The sequence below is a fragment of the Vicugna pacos genome, chromosome X (assembly GCF_048564905.1).
Source record: "Vicugna pacos chromosome X, VicPac4, whole genome shotgun sequence".
Lineage (NCBI taxonomy): Eukaryota > Metazoa > Chordata > Mammalia > Artiodactyla > Camelidae > Vicugna > Vicugna pacos.
The window spans coordinates 64,984,359-65,010,540 of record NC_133023.1 but is presented as its reverse complement, the minus strand read 5'-3'; the positions used below and the strand labels follow the sequence as shown (position 1 = coordinate 65,010,540).

Here is a 26,182-nt window from a genome sequence, read left to right as displayed (position 1 = left end):
AGTAGGACTTCAAATTTATCTGAAATTACCTTCATGCTAACTAAATGGATAAGATATGTTAGCGGCTTTATTATATACCATACCAGGCACAGGCAAGGAGTAGATATGACTAAAAACCCTTTTTGTTTGTTTGTTTGTTTTATGTTTTAAAATTCTCTCCTTCAATAGGCCATGTTTCCATGCATTTTGAGTTGTTATATAACAATTATTCTGATGCTAGAGTTTGTGACCATGGCAGCTAGGAAAATAGTTATAATAATCAATTGTTGGTTACATGAATTCAATTAAACTTTTATTTCAATTGTTTTTTTAGCATTTTGATGTTAAGATGGCAGTTAGAGAATTCATAATTCTTAAAAAAAAATAGGATTGCCGGTAGTAAAATATGTTCCCTTTAGAAACTGAAATTGATGCTACTCAGCTTTGCTTCCTGAATCTTAATTTTAGCTTATGTGGTAGGCATTTTAGATTTAATCAAATGCTTTTTGCAGCATTTTAGTATTTTCTATTTCTGGCTTTTTGTGCTTTCTTGCATTAAAATGGTGTTTATAGACAAACATATTTAAAAATTCTTCAGATATAGTGTTGCTTTGTTTCTTGTCTACAATTGATTAGATACATTTTATGACTCTTGGTTATTATTTTGTCTGATTGATTCAGGGTTTCTCAGAAAAAACTGAATGTAGAAACCAGTTGCTGAGGAAATTGTCTAAATTGATGGTAGAATGAAAATGACTAGGCTTATCCATATGAACAGGAAAAAGCAAAAGCAGGTGTAATCAAGGTCATGGGTGCATTTTAGAACTGAATGTGGTCTTGTAAATAAATGGAGTTCTAGAAACTACATAAAAAAGGAAACACAAAATTATAGCTCAACCTCTTAAAAGGCCTAAATATTAAACAACCATCACTAACTCAAAATGAACTACTGCCTTAATTCAACAGCATTGCTGTGAATACACATTGGACATGTATATTTTCCTTTCCATTAATTTTAGCTGTTTATGAAGTTCAAGCTATTTTTCCATGTATATAGAAGAGCTCTGTTGTGTGAGAGAGAACTTGATCAAAATAAAATATTTTCAATACCAGGCATTCTTTGAGCACATATTTATTAAGTGCCTATTATGTAGGAGGCACCATGATTATCCGGATAAATACCATTTGCTTATCGAGGGAGAGTCCACATTGAGGACAGATATATAAGACCTGGTCTGTAGGCGTCCTATATGCCTAGATTTCATTTTAAAATATAATTTTGTGCTTTAGCCATCAATATTTTATCAAATAAAACAAGTTATGGTGCAAGAAGGGACCTCTTAGAGTATGTGTTATGTGGGTTACCGATCTTTTAAATTTGAAACTTCCAACCAAATTTAACTCCAGAAAGCAGCCCAGGGGAGAACATGAATTTATGAATGGCCTCTCCTCTCAATAATTATTCAGCTTGGGCTTTTCTTTGTTTACATGATTTTTTTTTCCTTTTTCTTTGGTTACAAAGATCATGGATCGCTCCCTTACTGTGCCAGGATTTCTATACACTATCAGACAATTTTCCTGTTCTATGGGATGGGTGTGTTGCTTTGATAAATTGTTGTTCAAAGGCGTGGTCACTAAAGTGAATGATTGTTCAGGGAAGAAGGTTGCCTGCAAGAGGAATGAGGTCATAGGATAAAGAGGCCAGAGGTTTCAGCTTTGGTCATCCCTCTTGTGCTTGCAATTAAATAAAGCTGTAGAAATTGAGTGCAGTTAATTGCTGGGTGAAAATGCGCTTGCCTATTGTCTCTTGTTTAAGGGAGGGCTGATAATTGCCGAGCCTGTTTTCAGTCAGTGGCACCCACAAGCTATCATTGTGTGTGTGTGTGTGTGTGTGTGTGAGTGTGTGTGAAGGTCAGGTTGGGGGTTGGGGGCAGGTGTGGCGGGCGAGGGCAAGGGAGGTGAACTTTTCCTTTAACTGTTGTGATCCAAATTTTTTTCTCTTGACAATTCTTGGTAAAACAACTGCAAAGTCTTGGATTTGCCATGCTCTTAAACCCCATTTCAAAGTGAAACATTTTCTAAACAAGTATATTTGAGCTTCACACCAACAGCTATCTTAATAGCCATCTTTTAAAAATTTTTTTTTATTTTTTTGGAGGGAGGAATTGGATTTACTTATTTATTTGCTTTTAGAAGAGACACTGGGGCTTGAACCCAGGACGTTGTTATGCTAAGCATGCACCTTAGCACTTGAGCTATACCCTCCCACCATACCCTCCCCCCCATAGCCATTTCTTTTTTGACGTACATTGGAGCATATGTACTTCTTGTTTTTAAAGACAAAAAGCATACATTGCAAAGTGACTATCTACTTTTTCTCTCCTAGTTTCCTTCAAGAAAAGAAGAGAAAGCATCTAGGAATGGGTCTCTTAAATGAGGGATTTTCACTGGAGGGAAGGGACGAGGAGGAGTTCTATTGCTATTACATTCTATTGCTTTCTTTACATGAGAACAGAATCACAGACTTTATCCTAAATTAAAGTGTTTGTTTCCTCCAAGGAGAGATCATTATAATTTACCTGTTTCTTTCTGTACAAAGTTCAGAACAGCATCTCAACAATAACCTAAGGCAGGTGTTTAACCATGTTACTGACATTGAAAGGTTCTAACAAAAACATCTCCCATTCTATTCAGAGAATTCATTCAAATGGCAGTTTGCCTTAGCAAATTCTGTCAGCATGAATGTCAGGTGGTTTTTAAAGATACTGCCTCTTTTGAAACTGTTCAGCCTAGACTGTTCCTAAGTCACTATTATTACTTTCAGTGATTCTCATAGTCATTAAAACTGACAGGAGCATCTACAAGGCTCCCATGGTTTTCCTTCTCAGAACATTGTATTATTTATTCATTTTTAAGTAAAGTTTTAAAATTCAAATTAGACAACATGAAAGAGTTTCACATTCATTTCAACAAGCTTCCAAATATTTAGAGAACAAAGTCCTGTACTATGTATGTAATCTTTTCTGTTACCTAATTCTCACTTCCAGCAATCTCGGTGTCTCTCCTGTATGTATTGCACCAAAGTCTTGAACTCTTTGACCAGGCCTATCAATAGGAAAATGAAAGCCAGTAGGTATTGACTGAAGATGTTCATTATTTTTAGAGTCTAGAGACCAATCACAGAGAACATTGTGTGGAGAAAATATCCGTACAAATGAATCTATGTGTAATATCTTGACAGAGCTACAAATAATAAATGTGCAATGATAAGGTAGACTTTGGGAGAACTGAACTATAAAACAGCCTAGTGTAGTGGCTAAGAGTGTAGACTTAGGTTTTAAACTTCTTGGGTTTAACTCCTGGTTCAGGGACTTGCTAGCTCTATGCCTCACTTGCCTCATCTGTAAAACGGGGCAATGATAACACCTAAACATCTAACTCATAGGATTGTTGTTAGAGTCAAATGCAATAATAAATGGTGGAAAACACGCAGCACAGTGCCTGACATATATAGTCAATGTTACTGCTGTATTACCTGGAATAAATGACTCCTCAGGACCTCAGTGTCCTCATTTGTAAAGTGGGAACAATAAAATCTTAAGGCTTTGTAGTGAGTATTTTTTTACACTTTTTTGGGGGGGAGGATGATAGGTAATTTGGTTTATTTATTTATTTAATGAAGGTACTGGGGATTGAACCCAGGGCCTCATGCATGCTAGGCATGCACTCTACCGCTGAGCTACACCCTCCCCAACCCTGTAGTGAGTATTGAATGGGGTAACACGTGCAGGTGTCCAGCACAATGTTTGGCTGAGAGTTAGCACTGAATAATTCTTTCCATTTGTATTATTGATTTATAAAAATATAGCCAACAATAGCTGCTAATCACACAAAATAAGATAAACTAAATGAATAGACTCTAAAGCAAGATGTCCTTTGACACTGGAAAGATTAGGTAAACATATATGCTTGCAAGGCTTATTAGGGCTATACTAGCTAGGAATGACTAATGAGGAAAAGCATTAAAGCAATTTTCTAAAACTGATGGTGTATGATCAAAAGACTGGAAGAGAAGGAATTTATTTATAGTGTTTACTGGCATATATATCCTTAAGAAATAGTAATTTGGAAGTTTCCATGCTCTTAGCATCTTTGAACTTGAACTTCAATATTTGAAATGGAGTTTTTTTTTAAAGTGTGTGCTTTTTTCCTTTTTCCTTTTAAAAATGTGGTGACACTGAGCATTAAAGCTTACTTGCAGTCTACCTCTTACCTAATGCTTCTAGAGCTGCATGTCCAATAGGGTAGCATGTGGCTATTTACATCTACAATTAAATTAATTAAAATCAAATAAAACTAATTATTCAGTTCCTCAGTCTTGATAGCCATGTTTTAAGTGTGCAATAGCCACATGTGGCTAGTGTCTGCTCTACTATACAGAGGCAGAACATTTCCACCATTGCAGAGAGTTCTACTGGAGAACTCAGATCTATATATTCAAGATCTATATGGTCAGGCTACTCATTTAAATATAGAAATACTTCTAAGGTCCTCACATTCAAAGAAATTCATGGTGGTGCAAATGTGGTGATCAACGCGCTGCCAATTTACACGATCAGCTATAACAGACACATAGGAATGAAACAAAAAATGAAGCCACAAACTCTTAAAGTGTAAGTTTAGAATGACTCAGTAGGAGAATTAAAGCCATAAACCTTTAAGAAAAGAGCTGAATGAAAGATTTTTACTTATGTATGCACGTACAGTCATCCTTTGCTATTTGAGGGGAATTGGTACTTGGATCACCCCCACCAAATCAAAATCCAAGGATGCTCAAGTATCTTATATAAAATAGCCTAGTATTTGTGTATAACCTATGCATATCCTTCTTTCCTTTAAATCTTCAGATTATTTATAATACCAAGTACAATGTGAATGCTGTTGTAAATACAATGTGAATATTCTGTAAATAGCTGCCGGATTGTGCCAAACTCAAGTTTTGCTTTTTTGAAACTTTCCAGATTTTAATTCTTTCCTAATATTTTCAGTCCTCCATTGGGTGAATCTGCAGATGCAGAACCTGTGAAACTGGAAGGCTGACTCTATCCTTCTATGTCTGTAATTTCCCCAAAACCTCTCTTTTTGGAAGAGCAAATGGTTGAAAAGAGGCAAAAGATGCAAAAATACTCCTCACTCCAATCAAAATGCATTGTCCTTTTTGGGGGGCACCTGATCTGGGTTTCATAGCCTCTCTGGAACTGCCTATCTCCCTTAGCCTACTGAATCAATTTTAAACTTTAGTAAGTAAAGTTCAAACATCATTCCCAGTTTTACAGAGGAGGTAACCAAGGCACAAGGGTGTCATGTGACTTGCTCAAGTCTATACAGCTAGTATGTGGTAGATCTGGGATTTAAATCCAAGCAGACGGGGCGGGGGGTGGGGGCTATAACTCAAATGGTAGAGCTCATACGTAACATGCACTAAATCCTGAGTTCAATCCCTAGTACACCTCCATTAAAAAAACAAACTCAAAAAAGAAATGAATAAATCCAAGCAGTCTAGTTCCAGGTCTATGCTTGTAACCACCATGCTATACTGAATATCCCTGCTCTACACATTTGATGCTTATCTATGTTCCACAGTCTCTGTTATCTGATTGCTGTTTATACCTCATGATCATTTTCTTGTATGTGCTCTCACTATGAACCACCAAAACTCTTTTGGGACACAAGTCAGGGCATAAATTAATAATGTAAATGAACATTTCAATGCTTTTAAAATAAAATGTTATTTACCAAGAAGGCAGATATATTTTGTTGCTGTTCAGAATTCTTTTTTCAGTATTTCTCTCATAAACTTTATTGATTGTTTTGTATCAAAACATACAAAGCTTCAGCACTGGGTAACAAGTTGATTAATTATTAGTTATCGAAAGACTCATCAATGCTTTGGGAGAACTTTGATAGAAATATTAGGAAGAAATAGCATCGGTTTGTACCTTTCTGTGAAATTTATGATCTCAGCAATAAAATGGCATTTGATTGGTAATTTAGAACCTTTTCAAAAACTTTGATAATCGAGTTCCAAAGTTATATTTAAACTCCTCGACTTGATGATGTTAAAGCGCCTCCTTAGGACAGTTCTACCCTGTCGTTACTGTCTTATCTGCCACTACCCACATCCTCCCACCTTGTGTTCCAAACACACTGTACTGCTCTCCATTTCTTGAACAAACTGAGCATTTTGCCTCCTTCTCACCCCTTCCTTTGTTCATTCCATTTCCTGCTCTGGCAACATTCACCCTTCCTTTCTATGTTTGCTGGAATTTTATCTGTCCCTCAAAATCCATCTGGAAAGCCATCTTCAAGACATCCTCTCCAACCCTGAATCTTCCTGCTCTCTCCTCAATGTAGGATTCTACTCTCACTTGCATCCCAGATGTGATCTCCTTTTAAAGCTTGTATCACTTTTTGTTATGTAACTAAGTAACCTATGTATAATACTGAGTAGTATGTTATTTCTGTGGTTCTTATTTTCCTCCACCATGGACTGTACATTTGTTGATGGTTGAAATTTTTTAAAAAATCAAAACTCAAAGCCAATCAAAATTAGTGTTTTGGGGGAATAGAATGGAACTTCAAATCCTCTCTCTCTTCCCTCCCCTCTCCCCATTCCCCTTTGTGATTATGGCTAGCAAAAATGCCTGCATGTGGCTGTCACCAGTCACTTTTATAAAGATATATGACTAGGACTGTTTAGTGGGTTTCACTCCTTTATGCTCTCTCTTTGAACTGAAAATGGAAAGTAGGATGCAAATTCCTTCTTTCAAACAGTGAACAACATATAAAATAAATGTAAGAAAGCTATTTAATAAGTCAGTTTTTACTCTAGTTCTTGGGTCTAAGCATCTGGATTTGACTTGTTTATCTTTGATTAATACTTCTTTTTCTTACAGACAAATATTTGTCCTTACTTATGGCAAATGTTGTTAAAGAGTTAGTGATTCTCATCTGTCATCAGATCATTTCCCTGGGATCTTGTTGATACTTCCTTTAACAAAATTAGTTTAAAGCTGCTAATTAGTCTGCTTTTAGAGACATTCCCTCTACCTCCCCTGCTACTGAAATTCTGTTTAGGTGATGTTTTTATTTATTGACTCTTAGTCAATTGCCCAGTAATTGGTTTAGCTTATCAGTTATATGCCCTGAGATTCTCTCATAAAAACTATTATTACTGTTCAGTACTTATCCACATATCAAAATACATTTAGAACTCTCCAAGGAAAGATTTTTATCCTCAAACATAGTGTTTACCCATTTCTTTTTAACACAGACTTCAGGTTGGATGTATAGATTCCTGAATAAAATTATTTAAAAATCTTTACAAATCTAATTACAGCTAAGAATATATTCTCTGGAAACGTTGCTTAAATGACCTACAAACACCTCAGATCTCTCTTCTGCCACAAAAGCCTCCAATGACACTCAGTGTCTGTAAATTTCTTAGTCTGACTTTCAAAGCCCTCCATTACCTGGCTCCCAGAGACCTTGCTGCCTGGAACTCCCCTTCTAGTGTTCTCTGTTTCAGCCAAAATATAAACTGTTCTTTAAATATAACCCCCATTTTCCACAGCTATGTCTTTTCACATGTTGCTCTTACACTTGAAATGCTCCTATCCCCCATCCTCACCAATCCTGAGATGCTGAAATTATACTCATTTTTCAGGCAACTTTCCTCAAGTGTAACCTTGTGATGAAATCTTAAATTGTCCCAGGCAGTAGTTATCTTAGGCTTTGAAATTCTCAGAGTAAGTTCCTTATAGCTCTCATGATACTACACTTTACTGTTATTCACATTAATAGTTTTTACCCCCAACTGATTATAATCTCTGTGAGAGTAGAGGGTATATTCTATCTTTGCTATCTCTTTCATTACTATTGCATAGCAAGTATTGAACAAATAACTTAGTTACATGTTACCAATCCAGTAAAAATAATGCCTCATGTTAATAGATGGTATATTTTATTTTTCAAAATTTTTGACAAGCATTATTTACTCACTAGAACTTCAAAATTAGGTAGAAAAATTATTATTACATCTGTTGCACAGTGTACAAGTGAAAATATGCATTGAGAATTTTCTGTTGGACAAATACAAAAATCGAGGTTCATATAATAGCTGAAAATAACTTGTCTAAGTTAGAACAGCTAGTTAATGAATGCTCTGGGTTTAGAAACCAGTTCTTGTTATTTCCACTATATCAGCTATCTCCCTTAGTTAACCTTAGTTAGATAATGAAGAATTTTTAATTTTATTTTATTGAGCTATAAACAGTTTACAATGTTGTGTCAATTTCCAGTGTAGAGCACAATTTTTCAGTCATACATAAACATACATATATTCATTGTCACATTATTTTTCACCATGAGCTACCACAAGATCTTGTATATATTCTTCTGTGATATACAGTATAAACTTGTTTATCTATTCTATATATACCTGTCAGTGATACTGAGGAATTTTTTAAAAAGTTTTTATTTTTTAGATTTAGCAGATCATTTGATGATCACTTTTACTGGCTTTTTTTCCATTCTAATATTCCATTATCAGAGTGGAAATTATCAAATTTTAGAGGGTAAAAATCATTTCTGTTCTGCTTTTCAAGGTCTTGCCCTGTAATAATCCTGGAATTCAGAGTATGTCCTAAATTTTTAATGTTTCCCTTCTCACCTAAAGGAGAATAACACCTCTCCAGCTTCTGCTTTCCCTTCTATCTCTACTGCACTGAGCTACTCAAAAGCTCTTTGACTGAGGTAAGTAACTGAGTGATTGGGGCCATTTGCATTTCATGTGATTTATCTCTGAATCACATAGCCATTTTAACAAACAGAAATAAGATACTGTTTGTGACTAGTGAATTCTCCTTAAGGCAACTAGAGTTTCCCAACTCTGATTTAGGGTATACCAAGAAATTGCCAATTATCTCAAGTGACATAATAAGATTATCTCTCAAAAGCAGGCTGATTTTAATCCACTCTGATCTTAAAATTGGTAATTCCATATGTACTTTATAAGGGAGAAGGAAGAGGAAGAGGAGGAGGAGGAGGGAGGTGGAAGATGAGGGGAAGAGAAAAGGAAGAGGGCTCCCGCAACTTCCCCAAACTTGAAAATCATTCCTTTAGTCAGTGTGGGGAAAAATAGGCCTGGATTTTATACTAAGGCTAAGCCTACCTAATTATAAACAAAATTATTTTTCCACAGGACTCTACCTAAAGAATGTTGCCAATAGGCAATATTTATATATTTAGCCAATCTGAACCTCAGGAATAAATGACTCAATACTATGCTGAGTATTTAATCAGAAAAAGTAAGGCCTTCCTCTAAAATCAAAGAGCTTAAATGATTATGAGTAGTAAATAAAAATTCAGTGTTTTATTGAGTTTAGTGATCTGTGAGTACACTCCATAGCTATATCCGGCTGTCTGTTTTAAAAACCCTATTGAATTTGTAGAAGTTTAAATTATTTAATCAGGGCTATTCTCTCACACAGTCACTTATGGGTGGATCTCTTGTTTTCAGAGTTGCTTTTGACAGTAAATAATAAAAAAGACAAATATCTCGCCTCTCATTATAAGAACTAGTCAAAGCTAATAGTAGAATTATGTTCCACACTTGAAAAATAAAAATATAATGAGACAGGCTATGGATGTGGCAAAGTATAACGATTAAGAGCATTAGTTCTAGAGTCATGCTACTTGAGTTGGAATTCCAACACCTTAGTATTAGCTGTCTGATCTTCAGCTAGTTACTTTATCTATATTTACCTAACTTTACTCGTGTAAAATGGGGTTATAAGAGTTCCTTCCTCATAGCATTTTTTCTGAGTGTTAAATAAGATCTATGTAGCATATTTGGCAAAGGAAGCTCTTAATAGTTGTTCCTTGTCATTATCATGATCATCATTATCAAAGGAAAACAAGACTGACAAGTTGAAAGGATTTGGAATTGTTTTGTCTATATGGAAAAATAAGCTGGGAATGACCTCTTGTATTCACAGAATGTCAGAAATAGAAAGAGGCCTAAAGATCCTCTAATCTACACTCATCCATATTCACACCCCATTCCTCACATGAGGAAACTGAAGCTCAGGAAGATGGCATGAGTTGTTCATTATCACAGCCGGCTGCTGATATAACTGGAAGTAGAAACCAGGGTTTCTGACTTTAAGTCCAGGACTCTGCACTATATTATGATAGTCACCACCACCCCTTCCCCAGCCTTTTATTATTGATGGAAATGTTAGGTATCTTGATTGTGGTGGTGGTTTCATAGGTGTACACATCTATCAAAATTCATCAAATTGTACATCTGAAATATGTGTAGTTTACTGTACAGAAATTATACCACAATAAATTTGTTTAACATTTTTTTTTAAAAAAAGAAACATGGCTATGGCGTTAGAAGGCATAGGCACATAAGGTGTGAACTATTCATTGGATTTAATGATTTCAACATGGAGTAGATTTAGGTAAGCTGTACACAGATGGCTGACACTGAAAATTAAACATTTATATAGGTTACCAAGAGGGAGATTGACTCCCATTCTTGAGATGCTTTTAAAGATAAGACATCCTTTTCATTCATTCATTCAAACATTTTTGATCATTTCCTGTAGAATAGGTGATAGCTATTTGTGGGATGACTTGCAATCTTGCCTAGAGCTTGATGCCACTGAAGGTATCTTCCATCATCCAGATAATGTTAATTTTGGAAACTTACACTAGTTACCTTTTGGACACTTACACTACTTACCTAACTCTGCAGACTTCCAGGAGAAAAAAGGATTTTCTTTAGCAAGTCTTCCTGGAATTAATAAACCTTATATTCAGATAGGGTTTTTTTTTCCCACTTTATGATCAACCTAATACTGCTACAGTTTAATTTCGTGCTGGTCAACACCGTATGTCTTAATGTCTTTGACCCATGTTAACCTACCACCTTACTATTTAACACTTGGAATTTTTTCTATTTGTCCTTTGTTTCCATGAGGGTTGTATGCAAAGAGGCAAGATCAATTCTAATAAGGCTGAAAACAATTAAGTATAATCTATGGAATGAATGTACTGGCTTTCCAAATATAAGAAGATTGAATAATTCCTTCATTTTAGGACCACACTAGCCTTTGTGCAAATACACGAATTTGCCTTTTGAATATCTACTGTCCTGGCATCTGAATAAAGTAACCCTGCCTATACTACTACAAATAGATGTCCTAAAGATGTAAGATATATGTATATTCGTGTGTGTGTGTGTGTATTCCTACTTGACTTAATTTCAGCAAGTTTATTGAACTCAGCACATTTTTATCTCAAAAGCTAGTCTACATAGCTAGTCAGTGTCATTCTGTTTAATTTGCTGATGTCATTAGATTTGAACTGGGTAAAGGTAAAGAGAAAGAATCACTGTATATAGAACCAGGTGCCAGGCAGTGTGCACTGTCTTCTCAAAATGACCCTAGTATTACTAGGCCCAGCCTAAAAAGGCTAAAAATTTTCAGAAAAGCATGTTTCAGACATAATACTTTTACACAGTTGCTGATGGCAATATCACTTCTTTGTGAGATTCTCGAGAAATACTCACATTGGACAAGGATGCTCATTGCAGCATGGTGAAAACCTGGAGACAATTTAAACAAGATAGATAGCTAAACAAGCTATCAAACAAACATTATGGAACACTATGAATTAATTAATGAATTAAGACATATCTAATCTACAATGTAAGATATTGTTTGGCTTACATTGCAGAATAATAAAGCAATGCATATTATTATTTATACATATATATTTATGTAAAGATACCCCTGATAATAAAGGTTACTTCTGGGTAATAGATTTGGATGGAGGGGAGGTGGTTAAGAAGGATCTTTGACTTTATCTGTATAAATTCTTATGTTAGAATGTATTCATGTACTATTTTTATTTTGCTTATTTATTTTTTGTTTGTGTTTTCATTGGGGAGGGGGATTAGGTTTTTATTTATTTAGTTATTTTATTAATGGAGGTACTGAGGATTGAACCCAGGACCTCATGCATGCTAAGCACGTGCTCTACCACTAAGCTATACCCTCCATTTCACATGCTATTGCATAACTAAACAGCATATTTTTTCCCCTTGTCTCTCTGAACCCTCTTCTGTTGGATCTGTGGGCCAAATCCACCTGCACTTGTTTACATTTGCAGCCATATTCCTAAGCTGAAGAATATGTACCTGTTTGGTCGACAGTCTTTAATTCTCTGCATTTGTCTGAGCAATTATCCTCAGCTACCAGCAGGAAATCTGGGAACATATTCAAAGGCTGCCTTGAAACATTAAGCTTGCAGTATTGCTGTTGATGTAACAGGGGGAGGAGGGATAAAAATATTACAAGTTGAACCAAAAGAAAAACCACAGTGTGCAGAACATTTGGCAGTTTGAGTAAACGCATAGGTCTGTTTTAAAAACAGCATGTTACACCTACATTATAGCTATACTTCGTATGAGTCTGTCAGGGATTCCCTTGTAAATCCGTGATTCTGATTTTCAATACCTCCTTGTTCTGAAGAAAACAATATTTTTATCATTTAAGGAATATTATCCTGGAGTTGTATCAGTTGGTTGTGAATTATAGTAATGTATGAAGAAATTGAGTAAAGCTATCAACTTTTTGCACACTAATAGAGCTATGCAGTTTGCTGATTTGGGGAACATGTAAAGAATGCTGGCATAATTGATAGAGTGACCATTTTATCTACTCCTTATTAAAAAACATACTCACTTTTATGGATCATTTTTTAACCTCAGAATCTACTCTTTGAAATGAAACTAGAAGCAGATCAGACAAAGCATAATTAAGAATCAGCCTAAAGTAATCTAAGAGCAGTAGTCTTATTTGGGTTTTCAAAGGGAGTTTCCTATATTGATTTGAGAATTTTTTACATTTAATGTTTCTGTCTGATAAATTTTGCATCTTGTTGATTGCAAACATCGAACAATATCAGGAGATATATCAGCAGAGTTCTCAAAGAGAAAAAAAAAGGATGCAAACTAAAAGTACAAGAAAAATGTATTGTTTGGAAAGCATTCTAGAAATTATTTTTCATTAGGTTACTTGCAACACTGACAAAGGAATTCAATAATGTGCTCTTTGGAAAGGTGTCTATCACCTAAGAAAACACTAACCTTATTTCCAACAAATTGGGTTATTATAAAAATAAAGGAACTAATAATACCTTAAGAACCTAAGACATTCAGATGATGCTGCTTAGTAACAATTCCTGAACCCGCTTTTGTTTCTCTCAACAGGAACTCCATTCTCCAACTCTGAAACTATCTACTTGTGCCCCAAGTGCTCTACATATAACCCCAAATACTGAACAGGTAAAATAAGTTACGGATTAGATAATTTTCTTTTTACATAAGCCTTGCTTGTACACTTAAGCAATCTTTAGGTCCCCATAAAACTTTACACATTCGTAAAAAATCAGGAACATGAAACTGCAGAGGAGTCTCACATGATGAATATCAGCTCAGCCCATTAAAGGAATGTGACAAGTGCTGGAACAAGTGCTGTGAACTGAGATTTTTCAGTTGCATTGTTTACTCAATCTGATTACTTTTAGTTTGAATGCAGTTTATTTTTAGCCAAGGATCTCCCACTGATTATGTATATTTTAAGGGTCCTTGATTTCAGCACAAATAAAGTACCTAGATCTTCGATTGATTGATGACGTGACTTGGTGAGTGATAATACTGAAACTGTATATCCAGAAAGAATAATCCAGGATCAGAACTAGATCTTCTCAGAGGAGCATGATTTGAAAGACACACAAGGGTCAAGTTCCCTTAGCCTTTATGATCAAATAATCCCACTTCTAAGATGTTTTTTGAGTGTAGACATTATATCTCTAAAAAGTAATTGTAATAATAATTAAATACCAGATTAACAAATATGTGTTTGATGAACTAGTCACCATATATCAAAAAGTAAATTCTAAGAAAATAAACCATAAGATGTCCCATGTTTGTCAGTACATAGGAGGGGAGTATAAAGCCTACAGAACATGGAGGATAAGAGGGAGGAAGATGCTATTCTAAGAAAACAGACCTGCCCAGATTGAGGTGCCACATTGTGAATTTGGACAAAAGCTGGTCTCTAGACTTGGGATCTAGTAAGGAAGAGGTGATATTATGCAGAACAAATAGCTTACGGAAGAAAAATTTGCCTACCACGTCCCAATTTGGCCTAGCCCAGAGCTTGGTCACTTAGAGTAATGTATTTAATCAGTAAACATTTACTGAGTGCCAAGTATAAACCAAATCTTGCACAAAGATGAATTAGAACCAATCACTGTTCTCAAAGAACTCACAGTCTAGCGTGGGTCATGTTCCTAACAAGACATAAGACAGTGGGATAAAGACTACAACTGAGTTAGAAATGGAACCCTATGGGACCACCAAGATAAGATTATCACAGAAGATAAGTCCACTTAAATCACAGAGCTGTTCACCAGTCAGAAAATTGCATTTACTGTTATTTGTCATAATGAAGGTCTTTAGAAGTAGTTTTACTGTATGTTTGACTTCTGCTAATAAAAATAGGGATTTCTTTGTTCTTTTGTTTTTAGTTTTTGTTTTGTTTTTCATTATGAAGAAATTTAAAACCTACATAAAATCCCACATAATCAAACCTATCCCATAAATGGATGCTTTCATATATGTTTTCAGACTGAAATTAACCAAAACATAAGCTTATATGTCAACATTTATATAAAAGACTTTTAAAATTTCACTCTGAAAATTGCTTCCTATTATTATTGATGGCTTCAAAGTCACTAAATAACTATGATTATATGCAGCTTCTGTCTTTTCATCACAGGAACTCCATTCTCCAACAGTGAAAGTCACTACATATCCACAGACCACTATTAGGAGATACATAGTACAAAATCCTGAACAGGTAAGCTATATCATGTAAACTCTTGTCCAAACCTACTATTCCTCAGAAGTTGATAACTTAAATAAGAAGGATAAGTCAGTTATAAGATCCCTAAAATCAGATTGTTGGACTTCCTTCTAGTTATAACATTGATTTCTAATCATTGGTATGAAAAAAGTCATCTTTAATTCCAGACAGCCATGTGCGTCAGAGACGAAGCAGTTTCAAGTAGCATGGAAATTCTTGGGTTATGAAGTCTTTCTATGTCTAGCACACCACCCTTGTGCTACAGAGGACTTTTGTGCACTTTGGACCAAAGGAAAAAGGGACAAATTTCTTTCACAGGCTTCATATTAAAAAAACTATCAGCTGCTGTATTGGAGGTTGGAGTCTTTAGTCTATTTAGATTTGCAGTTGAGATACGGGCTGGGAAGAAGAAAATGAAAAGTCAAAAGTTCAAAAGTGTCTCCATGTGTCTGTTGCCTATGGTGTATGAACTTTTGTGCCCAGCAATGAGCTCTTTTGAAAGTTACATTATATTTTCTACGAAGATACATAATCTTATATTTTAAAAACTAGGATATTATTCTGTCTCATTTTGAGGAGAAAATTTAGAAAATATTTTCCCCACAGTAATAAGCTTTCCTTAAGACTCATATATCACGCGCGCGCACACACACACACACACACACACAGCCTTACTTAAGCTGCAACAGGAGATTCTTCTAGGGGGTTATAAGGATAAAAGTTTCACAAATAGAAACAGTGTGCCCCAGATAATGATACAGCAATTCTCAGCTTTTATCTTTATTTTATTTTTCCACTGTTGCAAGAAACAATCTCTCCTCTCACAAAATAAAATCGATTATTTGCTTCAGCTGTGGAAAGCAAAAGGTTAAATTAGGGTAACATACTTGGTACTATTCTAGGTCTGTGGGGAGGATGTACCATTTTGCTTGTGTCTATCTCCCATCTTTCTTTCTTTCTTTAAAACTTATTTTCTCATGTCTAGCTAGAGAGGCTGTTAGTTGTGCACGTGCAAACCTAGGAGTGTGCAGGCTCTGTGCTGGAGGCAGTGATTGGGACATTTGCTTGAGTCTTCATATATCTATGTAAATATCAAGAGAAAATATGATTACAGTAAAGCAGCTGCTTGCTCCTCTTGCAGAATCAAGTGTTTAAGCAACAAATCTGAAAGATGTGTGTGGGGGAGGGGAGCCATGAGGAGGACGTGGGAGATGAGAGTGCCTCTTCTGTAACTTGGCCAATCACTTTACGTTTTCCCCTTTTTACGTCCCTCTCTTCTTTCTTTCACAAACAAACTGGGGAATATGCAGACTTGGATGCATATTATACTTGATTATCTGGCTTTCAAAGAATTAACTCTAGATAGTACTTTTTTTCATAATATGAGAATTGCTGTGTTTGCCTAGGATACATCCACAGAGATTTGAAATATCAAATCATTTGAATTCCAACCCTCTTTGCTCTCAATTCTTATGTAACTTTGGATGAATTATTATTCTTTAGCTAATGAGGAAATGGAAGAATTAAGTTATTGGATATATACTCCATGCTATGCAATTTACATATTTTATCCTATTTAATCCTAAAACAAGCAAGAAAACAGAAGCACAAAGTAGTTGTCATTTATTCAGTGAATTTTTACTGATTGCCTACTATGTACCAAAAATTGCCCCAAGAACTGGGGATAGAGCAGTGAGAAAAACAAGGTCCCAACTCTCTTGGAACTTAAGTTCTTAACTGGCCCCAAACCACTGAGTTACAAAATGGCAGAGTTGGAATTGAAACAGAACAATGCAGACGTGGGAGAGAAACATTTGCGAATTAAGGACTATTAATGATGTCAGTGAGTTAGGATCCAGAGACTCACCTACATAACCACCTTCCCAGCCCCACATCCTTCCCAGCCACAGTGTAATCACAGAAGCAGAGAAATTAGAAATATGTATGCAAGTATATAACATATTTGTAACACTGAGCCTCCCTCTGTGAAGGCTTATTATTATGGTTGTGTTCAACTGCAGAGAAGCAAATAGTTTCTCAGGGAGAAGATCCCACAGAGGGTTAAAGAAAAATGATCATTTTAAAGCTTTTAACTCTTTCCATTACTGAAGAATGAAACACATTTCAATCCCCATACTCTGTAAACAAAAATAATGTAACTAGTTTTGCACAGCAGCTTGAAAATCCTGTCTAGATATATTCCTCATTTTATTTATCTAAGTATATGCCTTTTTGTTTGTTCTTTGAAATTCTCCCAGGAGAAGATTCTGACTTAATTACAATATTTATAATAAGCTGAGCCTCCTAAATGGCAACTTCATCCTCTTTCACCTCCCAGTTTGTCTAATCGTTACTTCTTCTCCCTGTAATTAAACTGATCTCAATCCACTTCTCTCATTATGATTTCCTTCTAGCTCTGCCTTTTTATTTTTGCTTGTTCTTGATCTTCCTTATTTTCCATTTATTGTCATTTTAGTCAAGGGATTTAGCCATTCTGGTATATAATATGACCCAGAAATGGAGGAAATATTGTTGCTCCATCGGTGATAGAATCCAATTGATATTAATCAGTTTCATTAATTTTCCAGTTGCAGAGCTCCTGCTGTGGGAGGGCACTCTATAGCCTTCAAATTGAAAAATAAAAGGAAGTAAGACATGGTTCCCAAACCAAAGGAGCTTACAGTTCCTCTCAGGAAGGGGAATAAGATATGTCCACAAATCACTATGTAAAACACATGGTAGGGTGGGTGATAGATGCCACGAGAGACATACAGATGAAGTTTTATCAAAGTTCAGAGGTTAGAGGTAACGCATTTGTTTGGGGGAATCTGAAAAGGATTTATTGTGGTATTTAAAGTACTATGACAATGAACATTGTTATCGGGATCATTTTACTAATGAGGAAACAAGAACTTCAATAAGTGGGACTTCCTTAGGTCTACTGACTCTCAGTCTATCACTCTATCTATTCTGACAGCTCTTCTGGGAGTAGTTTTGACAAGATTTGATAACTTATATTGGAGATAGGGTTAAAAGAAGAAGAAAAGTCGAATAGGATTTACATTTTCCAGTTTGAGATCCTGGGAACATGGTAACCCAATTAAAAGGATTAGGATGTAAGGGGGAGGAGAAACTGGTTTCGGAAAGGGGGAGATTGTGAGATCTGTTTGAATCAGTAGCATTTGAGGTGCGTGGAAGGGAAGATGCCCAAGAGGCAGTTAAAAATGACTTGAGAAAGGTCACTTACGTGATAGAGACATAGGAGTTATTCCTCTTAAAGTTATCTTTGTAGCTGTGCGAATGAGTGAGATCCCTGAGGGATAATGGAAACCGTGAGGTCAGAACCTAAAATGCTACTCTAAAGGAATAGAAGGAAAGGAGCTACTTTCACAGGCAGAGGAGTTGTCAGAGAGGGATGGGAACACAGACTGACTAAAGCAGGTAGAGGAAGGTAGTGGTCAATCATCTCATGACCAAAGGACCAAGGAGGATGAGGTTGGAAAATAGAATTTGACCATAAAGAAAGCAGTGGTGATATTTGAGAGAGCCATTTTGGTATACTTGTGGAGGCAAAATCCAAATGCAAAAAATTAATGGGTGACTAGATCAAGGAGTGGACGAAATAAGTGAGGATTACTCTTCCACAAAGGATACTGGTCAGAGGAATGAGAGATGGGATGGTAGCTGAAGGAGAAAACAGAGTCTCAGAAATCTGAGAAATTTATAGGCAGAGGGAAATAACCAGTAATAAGGAAGACTATACATGCAACAGAAAAAGGAAACAAATGGGATATAATTCTGGAAGAGTCAAGAGGGGATAGGTTCCAGGTAAAGACAGAGAAATGATTTCTGGAAAAAAAAAAAAGAGCAGTATGTCTTTGTTCATAATGAGTAGAAGGAGCAGAAACTGAAGATTTTTGAGGTGGGGAGTAAAATGGGGGAGTCTCATTGGTAGATTATCTTGGTTTTCTCAGTAAGTAGAAAAAGAATGAAGGAACATGAGCATGGGGGACTGAGGAAAAGAAAAAGATTAGTAACCAAGTTATAGAGAATTTGGTGAATATAAGTATGACTAATGACTATGAAAGTTGGAGGGCCTCTTAAAGTTGGATACCTTGAATTTGTACTGAGCCAAAATAGCAAATCTTTGCAAATCTTTTTTTTTTTTTTAATTTTCTCCAGTAAGGTTTCATGGCCTGGGAACAGTAAAGTAGCTGTTGGGGATTGTGTACTTTGTTAGATGTGAGAACTACTGCCAGAGGTTCTAAAAGTAGCAATTAAATTATAAGATCAACCATCTTTGAAAACACCTGTTAATTTTTAGGGTGGATCTGGCACCAATTCAAATGTACGGCTAGGGAAAAAAATAAGCTCCCAAAATAGTGAAACTGTCTAGCAGCTTATTTGTGAGAAAGCTAAGACTTTTGATTAATTTTACTGACCTATTTTATGCAGAGTGATTTTTTTTTCATATTAGTATTTGGTTTTGAGTTCTTATAGATTTGGGGAAAATAACAGTTCCCTAAATTTAGAAATTTTTCTTTCAGTAAATCATTTACAATAATGAGTCCAACATACATTTTAGGGAGAATCAACACTGTTAGCATCTTAAGCCATTTTTCTTCTTAAAAAATAAGAAGGGTTCAGCATATATAGTGAACTTTAGTTCACAGAAAAGAAAATTTCATGCTTTTGCTAAACTTTCCCCCCTATTAGAAGATGTTACATCCTTAAGATAAAGGTTCATATCATCCCTTCTCATCCAATCATCTGTTCATTCACTACAGGGTATTCAAGATGAATAAAGTCCCTGCCCTCAACAAGCTTACTTTTGCATATTTTTAAACTTGATATCTTAGAAAAGTTCTAAAAAGATTCTCATAAATTATTTTAAATGCAGCATGACTTTTAAATATTGTATTATTCAAGGCCAATGCTAATTGTATATTAAAATGACAGATTAAAGGTACTTTAACATACATTATTTTGCTTGATATAAAGTACCCTGCATTACTATCCCTATGATAAAGGAACTGAGCCTCAGAGAAGGTAAATGACTTGCCTAAGTTTTCATAGTATGTAGGTGATAGAGGCAGAACTGAACACAAGTTTTATTACTTCAGAATTTTTTCCCACTACAGCTGCTTCCACTAATTTTAGTAGTCAAATCCAACAGACTTTTAGTAGTCCAAATCCAGACTACTTTGTAATTCTCACCTGATGACCTCTCTGAAGCATTTATGCCTTCAGTCACTTTGCTATTGCTTCTTAAAAATATCTCTTCTTGACTTCATGACATTTTTCTTTTACGATTCTCATATCTCTTAAAACTTGTCTAGTTCTGTCTTTGATCTTCATTTGACTTTTCATCAATTGCTTGGTTTTAACTAGAACTTCTAAGCATATGATTCTGAAATCTAGAACTGTAGCCATGAAGTCCCCACTCAGTTCTAGACATATGTTTTCAACTGTGTGTTGTAAAAAAAGTCTCTTGGCTAGTTCTTTGCAGTAAGTTAATGCATGTTGAAGACATTACTATACACTATATACTTTCTTAAGTGTTATGAGGAATAAAAACATGAATCAGACCTAGATTCTTACCAGGAACACATAAAACTCCATGCATCTCCACCTTTACTGTTTTTGTTTTGGGAACCATTGGACATATAGTAAGTAGATTCCTCAGGTTCAAAATCCCAGTCATCTTTGAAAAGTGCTGTCCTTGATGATTTAGGATAATATTCTAACTCGTCTCCTTACCTGTATTCTTTCCATTCTCCACTTAATCTTCTGGAAGTAGACTTACATTCACATCCCAGCCCTGTTTAAAAGCATTCAAAGGCATCTCACTGCTTGCAGAACCAAGCTCCATCTTTCAACTATGTCCCCTACACAATTTTACACTTTTCTAACCTTGGTGTCTTGACTTGTTTTGTTTCCTTGGTTGGAATACCATTTTATTTCATCTCCTTATATTCAAAGCCCACCATTACTTTCTTTCAAATGCCAACTGATCTAAATAACCTACCCGAGCACTGCCAGGTGGAGCTCAGTTTTTCTTCTTCTGAATTACATTCCATAAGCCATTTCTCTGTACCTTTTATGGGCAATTGCCTCTTTCCATCTTATATTATAGATGTTTGTGTTCATACATCACCTAGACCAGGGATTAGCAAACTTATTCTGTAAAGGGCCTGTAAATATTTTAGGCTCTGCTGACCACATAGTGTCTTGGTCTTCTTTCTTTTTACTTACAAGTCCTTTAAAAATATAAATACTATTCTTAGCTTGAGGATATTACAAAAGTAGGTTGCTGGCTATAGTTTCCTGAACCCTGATCAATATTCAGTGCTCCTAGTAATTATCTAAGTTTGATCCATGCCTCGTAATATCTGGCAAAGTATATTGTGCATAGTAAACTCTTAAACATGTGTTACATGAATGTAAAAAACTACCAAATAAGCTTTAAAAAAAAAAACAAAACAAACACAAAATATCTTCTAGGGGAATCTTTTAAAGTATATCCATCTTTAGATTTAGTAATTCATCAGCTAGCCAAAATTCATCACTTATATGTTTGTTTTACCAAAGTGTCCCAGAAATATTTAGATAAAGCACCCTTTATCCAAATTAAAAATGTTTTAGTCCAGTTGTTCCATGAGTTTTCACAAAAACAGAGTACAAAAATGCTACCATATTTTGTTGATTTTGAAATGGTCCTGAACAGATTAACTGATAACAGACTTAGCCAACCCCCTTCTATACTGTTCCTCTGTATTATAAAATAAATGAATGCAATTTTTGGTTTGTAACAAAATAACCCCAACTCCTCTTATACAAGTGAAGAGTCATATGAAAACCAAGATAAGGGAAAGGAGTATAGTACATATTTCATTTATTTTGGACTCCTGGTCTGATTCTTATTAGCCCTTCCCTCGTTTATTTCAGATCTTGGGCATGTCAGCAGCCTTTTTTTCATTGGGTGACATCTTTTAAGCACTTGGATAATCCTACATCAATTTAGTTGATTATATAGAGATACAGTGGCTCTTAAAGCCTCTACTCTGTTCTTAGTATTCAAAACATATGTTATACTGAAAGTCTTCACTTTGGTTATAATCATATGTAAGAATTATACACTTCAAGGGCACCCAAACTGAGTTCCCAGAGGAAAAACAATCTTTAATATAGTTCTACCTGCTTTATGGCTCAATGATGCTGAATTATGTTTATTTTGCTTTTCTCTGATAATAATTTTGCATAGAAAGAAACATTCCAGTGAACCCAATTTAAATGAGATTGACCTCATGTCTGTCTATCTCAGAGGAAACTTATTATATCTTGTTTTAGAAACAGAAAAAAATCTCTCCCACCCACTTCCAATTTCCTCCAGACACTTTGTTAGGCATAGTAAAATGTAGTAGGAGAGATCCAGATTGTTCCGTTTGAGAAAATGGACTGTCTTTATTACTGTTGCCTTACAACTCTTGGAACCTTATTGGGATGTCATTCCACTCTCCTCCTAAAGTCTACCACTACATCAGAGTTTATTAGAGACTGGATATTTTTGTTTGTTTGTTTTTGGTTTTGTTTGGGGGGGGTAATTAGGTTTATTTATTTATTCATTTTTTTAATGGAGGTACTGGGAATTAAACCCACAACCTCGTGCATGCTGAGCAGGCACTCTGCCACTGAGCTATACCCTCCCCTCAAAACTGGATTTTTTTTTTTGTATTGAAGTGTAGGCAGCTGGATATTTTTTAAGTTAAGATTCTGAAAAGGTAACTTTCAAAGCAAAACACAGTCTTTATTGTCTTTATAGGAACCACTGTCTCCATTCCTAAGAGGAGGCCATTTCTTTCCAGGAAACAATGTTATTTATGAAAAAACGATAAGAAAAGTGGAGAAGCTAAATATGGATCAGGTACGTAAAGTTTGTTTTAAGGCTTATTTTATAAGTGTATACTTTTGAATAAAGAATATTTTAATAGCTCTAAAACGACATTCAGTTGTCAAGTGCCAGGCAAGACCATTATTATATCCACAGCCTTTCATATCCTTAACAGTTTTATTTCCCTTTCCTCATTTGAAGTATTACTGTCCCTATTTTACTGAAAGGGAAACTTAAATAAAGATATGTCCAGTCATGGAAAAAAATAACAATAGAATGTGAACTTAATATAGATATCCCAGTGCTTTGAATGTCTCTTTTAAATTGGGCTCACACAAATCATAATTGAAAACATAGTACTTTTGTGTTAATTCATTTAATATGAAATGAATTTTATTTATTTTTTCATTATTTAGAAAATACTTTATTAGTTTCTGTAATCAAACCCATGTAGATAAGACCTTACATATTTAATGCAGTGTATTACCCCTGTACAAATGGAAAAAATTACGTTTGGCTGTTAATTTTTATACAATGCCAACCCAACAAAGTACAAGTGAGATACTTTTTCCAAAGTTGACAGCACAGCTAAAGTTTCCAAAAATTCAAATTATATAAATCTATGTGTATATACAGATTTATTTATTTTCTTTATATAAAAGGACCAATAGCAGTATGTTATGCATCAATAGCAGCAACAGCCTTTCCAGGTTCTGTAGTCATCTGAACAAAATTATAGAGACTTCCAGCGCACTCCATTACAAAACAAAGGTTAAAAAAAAAACCCAGAATGAAATGGATGTTTAAATGAATAATATCTATGAACAGATTTGTAAACCACTGCATACTGTCAAAAATCTAGAAAACTAAAGCTTCAATTCACGTTGCAAAAATTCCATTAACTCTAATTGAGAGACCAGACACAGAGTACAAAACTGCAGCAGGGTGACAATTCCATGGCATCTAGAGCTCCCCCACTGCTCCCACCCATCTGTCCTTCAAGCAGAGTTGTTACTGTAACCAGCAGAGGTTTCACGTTGATCTTCTCAGTGGGGATAAGCATGCCCAACCCAGATAAAGCTTGGGATTTATCTCTTGAGCTAAGACAGTGTATTAGATTCTTAGGGCTGCTGTAGCAAAGTATCACAATCTGGGTGGCAACAGAAGCAACAGAAATTTATTGTCTCACTGTTCTTAAGGCCAGAAATATGAAATCACCATGTTGGCAGGGCCATGCTCCCTCTAAAGCCTCTAGAGAAGGAACTTTTCCATGCCTGTCTCTTGTTTCTGGTCGCCCCAGGTGTTCCTTGGCTTGGAGATGCATAACTTTGATTCTCCATCATCACATAGCATCTTGCCTGTGTGTCTTCACATGCCCGCCTTCACTTTGTGCATGTTTATCTCTGTGTCCAGATTTCCTTTTTTTATGAGGACACTAGTCATATTTGATTAGGATCCATCCTAATGACCTCATTTTAACTTGATTACCTTTGTAAAGATCCTGTTTCCAAATAAGGTCACATTCTGAAATACTAAAGGTTAGGACTTTAACAAATTCTTTTTTGAGGGAAGGGGGCTCAATTCACCCCATAACAGGCAGTTAAATATTATCAAATGAATTTTGAGCAGATCATTTTTCTCATATACAAACAAAACATTAATTTGTACTAAATTCACCTCTTTCATTTTCTTGGCATGAGAACATGTCTTATATTTATGAACATTTATGGGCAGTTGTTACCAAATTCATAGAAACTAATACATGGTAACTCATCTGATGCCCAATAAAAACGAAACAGAGTAAACTCTCAGAATCATAAACATCCAAATCTTCAGGATTCTGGTCTGCTTGGAAAGCTGGATGTAGTCTGATGGGTTTGGTATAATAAATATTAAACATATTTTCCAGAGGAATAGCAGAATATTCCTGGACATTATGATACCAAATAGAAAAATTTCATCAAATATGTCAGTTCTTCAAAGGGCACTTTCCTTAAGCTACCAAATTATATCTGTCCTTTATCTAACTGGACTGCCAAAACAATGCATTTGACACATTTTAAATAGTAAGGAATGTTTGAGACATATCATTTCATGCTGTTTCCAACTTCTCATTTTAAAGAGAATAAACAGCTTTTCTAAATCTTGGCCTTAGAGGAAAATATTGACTATCCTGTATATTATTATTGCTATACATCTGGAACAATTAAGGAAGAATAATTAAAGAAGTACATTGCTGGGGGGTGGGTATAGCTCAGCAGTAAAGTGCATGCTTAGTATGCGCAAGGTCCTGCATTCAATCCCCAGTACTTCCATTAAAAAAAAAAAGAAGAAGATCACTGCTACTTACTATTAACTTGAATATTTCTTTTTATATGTTCACTTCTTTTATTAATGACTTACATGATTTGGGACTTTTGGAACTGCATGGGAGACTGCCCAAGTTAAAAAGGAACCATTCATATAGAACTACAACTGCTTTGATCTGGTTGAGATGCAGTAGAATAAGCTGGATAAAGGCAGAGTCTGTATGAACCTGTTTAATGTCACATCATGAGACTATTCAAATAAGACTAGCTCTTAGGAGCTGGGACTTATCCAAAAAAAAAAAAAAGGTCTCTGCAGTGGAAGGGTGGTAAAAGTGGTGCCAATAGCAAGATAATTACCTAATTCATATAAATCGTACTATGTGTATTTTTTCTTGATCAAAGAAAAAAATATATGATAAATCAGCAATGTTTGATCTTTTGTACATTAGCAATTCAGCTTGTGGTATGTTTCAAAAGTATGAGAAATGTAAGAATACCTTGCTTTGGAACAATAATTTTAGTACTCAGGTGTGAGTATTGAAAACTGAAAACCTGCTAAGAGTTCAGTAGTACCAGTGAGTGGTTCAGCGCCAAATAGACTAAGGGAAGCCACAAGACATCCTAGATGGAGAGACTGTCAGCATTCTATTCAAGAGTCAACTGATACATTAATAAAGAAAGATGATTGAGAAATGGGTTTTGTTTTCTTTATTGTCCTTTCCAAGGGTTTCCTAATCTGCTTTTTAAGGAACACTTTTTTTTCCAGGAGGAGTTCTATTTCAGTAGTGTACCAGCTCCCCACTGGGTAAAACTTTTCTCAGACTGTCACTTTAACTTTATCCTAATCTAAGGTATGAAGGAATTTGGTAACATAAAAGAACAGATAATACATGTACCCTCAAAATTTGTACAAAAGTTACTGATAATACACAGTCAGACTTCTAAACTGTAAAGATCTTAGTGCTAGCATATTTGTAAACTGGGTCATATTTGAAAAG

General features: G+C 35.3%; 1 protein-coding gene across 2 annotated transcripts in view; it reads left to right on the top strand.

Moving 5' to 3' along the window:
• The window catches only part of POF1B (POF1B actin binding protein), a 71,915-nt gene that overhangs the window by 2,920 nt on the left and 42,813 nt on the right, over positions 1-26,182 (top strand). For both annotated transcript variants that reach the window (XM_015250767.3, XM_006217754.4), the window contains exons 3-5: positions 13,325-13,399; positions 14,898-14,978; positions 22,807-22,908. In XM_015250767.3, coding sequence (XP_015106253.1) covers positions 13,325-13,399; positions 14,898-14,978; positions 22,807-22,908 — 258 coding nt within the window. The remainder of the gene's footprint in view (positions 1-13,324; positions 13,400-14,897; positions 14,979-22,806; positions 22,909-26,182) is intronic.